General features: G+C 49.4%; 1 protein-coding gene across 6 annotated transcripts; it reads right to left on the bottom strand.

Moving 5' to 3' along the window:
• Positions 1-57: 57 nt before the first annotated feature.
• On the bottom strand, positions 58-3,802 carry PFDN6 (prefoldin subunit 6). Of its 6 annotated transcripts, none has more exons than XM_088664261.1 (5): positions 3,682-3,802; positions 3,105-3,289; positions 1,892-1,962; positions 1,681-1,805; positions 58-272 (listed from the first exon to the last, which is right to left on the bottom strand). In XM_088664261.1, the coding sequence occupies exons 2-5, from the start codon at positions 3,166-3,168 to the stop codon at positions 152-154; spliced, it is 381 nt and encodes a 126-aa protein (XP_088520387.1). In that variant the 5' UTR covers positions 3,169-3,289; positions 3,682-3,802; the 3' UTR covers positions 58-151. The 6 variants fall into 6 exon arrangements, with proteins under 6 accessions (XP_088520387.1, XP_088520388.1, XP_034963796.2 ...); XM_088664262.1 differs by having other exon boundaries at positions 3,105-3,283; XM_035107905.3 differs by having other exon boundaries at positions 3,686-3,802.
• Positions 3,803-8,215: the final 4,413 nt, after the last annotated feature.

The following is an 8,215-nucleotide window of genomic DNA, read 5'->3' as shown; positions in this document are numbered from 1 at the left end:
GTTGCACATGGCGAGGTCTGAGTGCAAAAGAGGCAGGCATCAGCCGAGAGAGAGAGATTTGGGAGACTTGGTCCTAGCTTTTATTTCTGCCCAGCGGAGCAGGCCTCGCAACGGCCTGAGCCACAGTCCAGCAACACCCCCCAGACTCCCCTCAGGCCTTGACGGCCCCCTTGCCCTGGGCTTTCTGGAACTCCTGCTGCAGCCGCGCGAGTGTCTCCCGCTGCTGGTCCGACTTCTTCTCGTAATCCTGCATCTGGCCCTCGTAACGCTTGCTGAAACGACATAGCACAGTGGAGGCGGGGTCAGCGCTTGTGGCTTCACAAGCCCCGGGGAGGCCGAGAACACCGGGAGCCCTGGATGACACCTGGGGAGACCTCCCAACACTACAGTTCGAGGAACCCCAGCAACTGGTGTTCAGAGAAGTGACCCCTCTGACAGCAGAGCCGGAACACGGACCTTGCATCTGATAGTCAACGTCAGTCTCCTCCTCCCCCAGCTAGCTAGCCGGCTGTCCTTTTATCTCATTTTCAGTTTTTACTTGGTTGATGGACCGATGCCAGCTTTGTCTTCCGAGGAGCTCAAGGTGCCCAGCTCTCCTCCTCTCCACTTCATCCTCACAACAACCCTGTGAGGTAGGTGAGGCCAAGAGATGGGGACTGACTCCAAGGCAAACCCCAGTGAGCTACACAACAAGAGTGGGGATTCGAACCCTGCCCTCCCAGGTTCTAGTCCAAGGCTCGCTCTATTATGCCACACTCTGGGTTTGTCCAGTCCTGGGTCTGTACAAACCACCCCACTTAGTGGTCACAACTGGCACGCCCCCCCCCCTTGTGAAGGTAACTCCACGGCAGCCTGTCTCTGAACCTGAAGGTCCCACAGACGTTATAGAAATGCAAAGGGTCATCTAGTCCTACCCCCGCAATGCAGGAATCACAGGTGCTTAAGTCCTCGTCACGAACAGCAAGTGAGCCATAGCAACCCATGGATTCACAAATACTTTATATAGTTTTGTAGCCTTAATTATATTTCATGGCCACTTTTTTGTTATTGCTATTTTCCTCTGCGTTTAAAATGTTTTTTACTTATTCTCATTCATACACACACACACACACACACACACACACACACACATTCCGTTTAACAATTTAGAATAATCATTTAAACAACCTTTAAACATCAACGACTTCCCTTTTTTTCTTTCCATAGTTCATTTTGCATAACATCAGTCTGACCCCTGTGTTGTTCTCCCTCATGGTTTGTATTTATGGACTACTTAAAATGAGGCTGCATTTTAAATTTCAATATTGTATTTTAATCTGTATTTTAATTGCTTTCTTTTTTATGTCTTATTGTAATTTTATTGGTGTTAGCCGCCCTGAGCCCGGTTTTGACTGGGGGGGGGGTATAAATAAAATTTTATTTTTATTATTTATTATGAATCCCAGCACATTTTACATAAACTAAACAATTCAGTTTTCCATTATTGCATCCATCAAAACTTATTTACACTGTTGAATTTATCTTAATGCTGCCCACGTTTTCAAGTGCACACAATTTCCCCTAGTCTCTTCCTCCCCCCCCCCCTTTTCTCCTTTCCTTTACTAGAAGAATCCCAATAAAATTATATATATGAAAAATCGCAGTAGCAGAGCCTCCCTGCCGGATGGAGGCAGCACTCACATCTCCCCTGCGATGTACTCCAGCCGTTTCGCGACCGTGGCTTTGGCCTCGTCTGTGTCCTGCTTCACCAAGACGGGCCCAATCAGCTTGTAGACTGTGTTTGATGAATCCAACAGGTCCAGCTCCTGCAGAGGAAGGAAAGGTCAGCAGGGAGGGAGGTGGCTCAAGGGGCAGCTTCTGCAAAGGCCGGGGGGGGGGGAAGGGGGCTCACCTCCTTCACCACATTGTTCTCAGTCAGCTGAGCCTCCAACTTCTGCCGGGCCGTCATGGACTTGCTGATATCTGGAAGCAGAGAAGAAGAACTGGCACAGAAATTGATGGACTATGCAGAAAGGGCGAGGCTTACCGGAATAATAATAAGAATCAAGAAGATCAAGTTTGTAAGAAAGAATGGAAATCATTTATAGAGCATTTGCAAAATTACTGTAAACACATAAGGACGTTAGTAGGTTTAATATAAATAACGAGCAATATGAATTTTACTTATACACACACACATACACATTTATGTATGTAGAAGAGATTGTAAATAACAAATTCACTTAATTGGGAAATGCAGGAAATAATATAAAACATAAGGAACCAAAGAAGGAGGGGAAAGGGAGTCATGATAAGAGAAATATGAAATATCATTTGTGTTTTAAATTTTTGGATATTTTTTTCATTTTTTCTGTACTTTGTAAAAGCTTATATAATTATTTTTATTTTTAAAAAGCAGGGAAGAAGAGATTCCCCCAGTAAAACAAGCAAAAAAAAAAAGGAATTCCACACAGTCAAAAGTGTAAAACACACATGGAAAAATATTAGAACCAACATAGACTGGCCTTCCACAGGAATGAATGAAATCCAACCCAGAAGCATAGCAGGAATCTCAACTAAAGCATCCATGAGAGATGGCCACCCAACTTGTGCTTCAAAACCTCCAAGAACTTAACTTTTAAGTGGGCCCAGCGAGATAGGTGTCTAGACAACACATATAAGAAATGGGGGGAAAGACTCCCACATTTTAAAGGCAAGCTCACAACTGAGAGGTGCTGCTATAACCTTCTGGAGCAGGGAAATGGGATTCCTGAGCCAGGTTCAAGGTCCTTGCATTAATTTACAAAGCCCTGGGCAACTTGGGTCCAGGGTGCTCCAGGGACCACCTGAACCCCAATTTCCCAGCTTCATTACTCAGGTCACCTGCAGGAGCGTCACTGTTCGTCCCCCCAAGTTGGTGAGGCGCATTTGGCAACAAGGAGAATCCGAGCCTGGAACTCCCTGCCACTGGAGTTCGGCCAACTTTCAAACACCTGGTGAGAGCTTTTCTGCTGATTTCAACTTTTCAAACTGTTTCATGTACAAATATTCTAAGGTGCTCTGATACTTTCTTATAAGTAGCACACACACACACACATAAAATGAGAGGTGGTGGTGGAAGTTACCTTTCTGTAGCTGCTGGTATTTCTCCAGCTCTCCCTGGAGCTTCTTCTGCAGGGCTTCAGCCATCGCCTCCTTCTCTCACACGGCTCAGGAGCAGGGGTGGGGGTGGCACTCTCTGCAGAAAAGGCAAGTAATTGCCAGCACAGCTTTGCTTGAAGAAAAGCCAAGAGCCCCCAGGAAGCTGCAGCTAGGAGAAAATACAGGGCAGATCCAGCTGTCAAAGGGCTCTGCTTATATCCCCCTCAGGGCTCCAATTTGGAGCAGCCCCTCGCCACCAGCTCCTTGGGGGGGGGGTCCCCTCTATCCTCAGAACAAAAGCCAGCGTGGGAGGATTGAACCAGGGACGGTTCTGCATGGTGAAGCTGCCCTCTGCCTATGGGTCACCCCAGGGGGGCGCCCCAACTCTCTGCAGGGGCATCTTCTGGCCCCCTCCCCATCTCCCCTCTGGGTGTGTGGAGACGGGGGAACGGGCCCCCAGCTCCCCTTTGCCCCCACCTCCTCCAATGGAGCCCCCTCCCCCATTGAGCCCCCCCCAGCACCCATGGCGCCCTCTCCTCGCCCCTTGGTGCCCACACGCACCTACCCCTCTCTTTCTCTGCCCCCCCAACACCTGCCCCCTCCCCAACTCACGTTCCGCTAAAGCTCCTCCTCCCGACCTCTAACCCAAGGGACTTCCGCCCGCAGCACGTCTTCGTCACCCAAGATCCCTCGCGGTCTCGCTCCTTCCTACGCAGGCGCAGAGGGGCCGCCAGCGCCTTTGTATACGTCACTTCCGCCCTCCGCTAAGACGGCGGCTTAAAACAAGACGAGATCGTAGTCCTAGAGCGGCCGCCTCGAAGTCCCGGAGACTACCGGTACGAATACTTCCCCGCCGCAAAGGATCCCGGGATGTGTAGTTTGTCCCCAGCGGAACTCCAGTTCCCGGCGCCCTTGACAAACTACAGTTCCCAGGAGGGTTTTTTTTGGGGGGGGAGGTTTGGGTGGAGAAAAGTAGTTTCTAAATGCATCGTGTGAATGTGACCCACGTGTATGGCTGGGCCACGTGTAAACGTGTTTGCGCGCTTTTTGTTACTGGTTTTTGGGATTGGGTAAAACGCGGATCTTCATGGATCCTCCACTTTTTAAAAAATAACTCATACAAATCCAATGTCAAATCACATCTGGAAGCTACCCTACAGACTGGACTATAAAAAAACGTGGATCCAACACTTTGCCGCGCTGCAGCACCACGAAAACATGGATCCGAGGCACAGATCCTCATGAATTCATATGATTTTTGTATTGAAACAAAATAAAACCACCATGATACTCTCTCTAGACCACATCGTAGTCTGTAGGCAGCACCCAAAAAAATCACGGATCCACTGTTTCGTGTGGCCACGAACATGGTTAAAAAAGACGGATGCTCATGATTTTTGCATTAGATCAACCTGAAGTCACCAGTAGATCAAAGATCATGACCATGGGCACAGCATGCACCACAAAAATCACGGATCCACGGCTTCCTGGTGATACCAGGGCATAAAAACGTGGTTTTGGAGCAGTCCCCTGGTTTTTCCCTTTTTTTCTTGTTTTTCTGTTTCTAATATGTATTTTCATGCATAGCTGCCAAGTTTTCCCTTTTCTCGTGCGGAAGCCTATTCAGCATAAAAGAAAATCCCTTAAAAAAGGGATAACTTGGCAGCTATGTTTTCATGCTGTGAGCCGCCCTGGAATCTTTGCGGAAGGGGCAGCGTCCAAATTTAATAATGCTTGCTAGCTAAATAAATAAATAAATGGGCTGTAGCTACGTGTGTGTGTGTGTGTGTGTGTGTGTGTGTGTGTGTTTGTGTGTAAACTTTGGGGGCCCACATTGCCTCCTGTCTGTCAATAAATAAGCAAAGGAAATTCGCAAAGGACTGAGTACTGTTTTTCTAACAGGTGTCAAATAATTTTTAAACTTCCCTTTCTGGTTATGACTTTCCACAAAAAAAAAAAAACACTAGTTACAGGTAGGTAGCCGTGTTGGTCTGACGTAGCCAAACAAAAAAAATACCCTTCCAGTAGCACATTAGAAGTGTGCATGCATATGAAAGCTCATACCTATTACAAACTTGGTCTCTAAGGTGCTACTGGAAGGATTTTTATTTATTTATTTTTTTGACAAAAAAACACGATACTGAGTTGGCCCTTGGACAGTCAGAAGGAGGAATGGACGGAAGTGGGCAGGGCAGAGATTTAAGAGATCCACAGGGTAATCTGCCACTTTGACTCAGAAGTCAAAGTTTCCTCCTAATTAAGTAGCCAGGATTAAGATCCTGCCTTCTGCAGGAAAGAACACCCTCAGGAGGGACATCAGCTGGAACCGAAATAAAGCTTTGATTTGAGGCTACAATAGCTCCGTTGGTTAGAGCGTGGTGCTCATCATGCCTAGGGTGCGGGTTCAATCCCCGTAAAGTACAGCTGAATATCCCTGCAATGCTGGGGGTTGGACTAGATGACCCTCGGGAAACTTTTGGAGGTGTTACGGAATGAAAGGGGGGGCATATAAACGAAGTTTTACTCCTGAGTAAATCATGCAGGGCCCGAGGCGATGACCTCAAGGGAACCCTGCTATACCATAACTCCCCTTGCCCCGCCACAGAGTAACACCAAGCACCACACGAAACCCCAAAACCCCAAGATTGAAAGTGCCATTCTTGACCATGTATCCCGATGCTATACACAGACAGGCAGTACGAATGGACGATGTACTTGTATGAATGGACGGTGTATTTGCATGAGGATGCGCCTTAACCAATCAAATTGCGCCAATAGTAGCCCTACAGCCAATCGCAGCCATGCTATGACTCTGCAGAAGCAGCTCAGCTCAGGCTATCTTGCATGCTTCACGGAGCGCTGACCAGGTGATGACAGCTCCAGCTACAAGAACAATCTATATACTGTATATATATATTAATGTAAAAATGGTGAAACTGTGGGCTCCACTTTTCTCGGTAACCGCTTGACCGATCCCCCTGAAATTTGGACACAACGATCCATGCCACTTCCCGAGTGTTTGCAGAACCTCGGATGCCTCACATCTCATACTTGCGCAGGTACAGACCTGCTTTTCCACAAACTAAAACAGCGCCCTCAAGTGGCGTTATTCCCTCAGCTCCTCCTCCTACACCCCCTCCCTCCCCATGGAGTTTACGCCACACCCACAAACCCCGCCTCCACCACGAGATCCAACACTCATAGCAGCGTCCTCCGAACCGTTCCCTCTCACAATCACACCCCATGGAACGCACCCCCGCCGATCCCGCGACCCCCTCCTACACAGAGAAAACCAACTCCACACCCCACCCCACCCCACGGATCCTGCCCCCCCATCCCGCCACAAACATCCCCCGAGACCCACACCTACCAGGGAACCAGGGCGATCTACAGGCCGAGCTGCCTCCCGAGACCTCCGCTGCCCACGGACCCAGGCCACTCCACAGGCCATTCCGCAGACAAAAAATCCAAGCCCTCTCCACACACCCCACACCACGCACCCCCACCAAACCCTTCGCCTCCCCCACCCCCTCCTACCCAGAGGAAACCCACTCCATACCCCACCCCACGGATCCCGCCCACCCCACCCCACCCCACAGAGCCCCTGAGACCCACACCGACCAGGGAACCAGGTTCCACAACCCTACCCACCCCACAACTCACACCCCCACCGATCCCGCCAGCTCCTGCGACCCCCTCCCCCCGAACCAACCCCACTCCACACACCCTACAGATTCCTCCCCCGCCAATCCCCCCCACGAACCAATACCCCTCCACAACAACCCTACACCTCTACAAACTCCCCAACCAGCCCACGGATCCCACCGCCAAACCCCTCTACCCCTCCACCCAGACTGCCCAGAGAGAAAAAACCACATCGCAGATCCCACACCCGAGACCAGAGGTACCACTGTATTGTAAGTAGAGGTACCACTGTATTATAAGAATGAAGTGTACAGAAGAAACCAATCTTCAAATCAGTTTCATATTCCCTGGCTGTATTTCTCAGCAACGCTTGTGGCTCAGAATCTGAATATCAACTGGACCTTTTTGTAATAGGAGCCAGACATCTTTGGGATTTCATCCACACACACAGCGGAGGAAGGTGGGGCAGGAGGGGGGGGGAGAGACAGCACTGCAGGTTGATGGACACACTGTACGTTCCTAAGCAAGCAGCTTTGAGGGTGAACAATTTCTTTGAAAAAGCTCTTTCCCTTGCGCTGGCAGCGGCTGCTACACTGCTGAGTGTGGACACCTTGGATTTATAGTATTAGGGTCTGGATACCAATCTCTGTACAAATGTCTCAAGAACCTTTCAGATCCAGTTCCACCAACTCCCAAGGAACACTGAGCCCCAGAGGAACCTTCTATGCTGAGGTGAGGCATCTCTGGCCCTCCAGATGTGGTTGGACAAAAAAGTACCATCATCCCAAGGAAAGATGGCATATGGCCAGGGATGATGGGAGCCTTATCTGGTGGGACACACTTTCCCCTTCTTCTGAAAATGCTGAATATCTGTATTTCATTTCCTCCTTCTTCCCTGATCTCCAATATCTTCCTGATACAGTCCAACTACACACATTCCCTAATCATCCTGCACCACTGACTTCCCGAGGCCGCTGCATTGTGTCTAGGATACTGGCAATGGGACAGCACCTTCCACTGGATGAGAGGATAGAGGGTGAAATCAGGGCAGGCCAAATGGCACTCAGCTCAGTCCCCTCCTTGCCCCTCTCTGCACCTGCTGCCTGAGGGGGCTGCCTCAGTCTCCCTCACGGTGGAGCAGGCCCTGGGAACAGCCTTCTATCTGCCCCCCCCCCCCCAATATAGGAAATGTGACAAAGAAGACCTTGGAGTGCCACCGTGGAACATAACGCCGAAACGCAATTCACTCTGGGCTGCTCTGAGCAAGAGAAAGCGACTAATAGATTCAATAATCAATAAACAGTAACAATTGTAGTAATAATAAATACACTGGCTGTTGGGGGGGGGAACCCCACCCATTTCCATAGCAATCTTCCCAATCCCTTAAATCCCACAGACTTGATAACTGATATAGTGGCAATAATGGAAAACCAGGTGGAATGGAGAGAAG

This window comes from Zootoca vivipara, chromosome 2 (genome assembly GCF_965207765.1).
Source record: "Zootoca vivipara chromosome 2, rZooViv2.hap1.1, whole genome shotgun sequence".
In the NCBI taxonomy this organism is placed as follows: Eukaryota; Metazoa; Chordata; class Lepidosauria; order Squamata; family Lacertidae; genus Zootoca; species Zootoca vivipara.
This window is presented reverse-complemented; position numbering and strand designations above follow the sequence as displayed.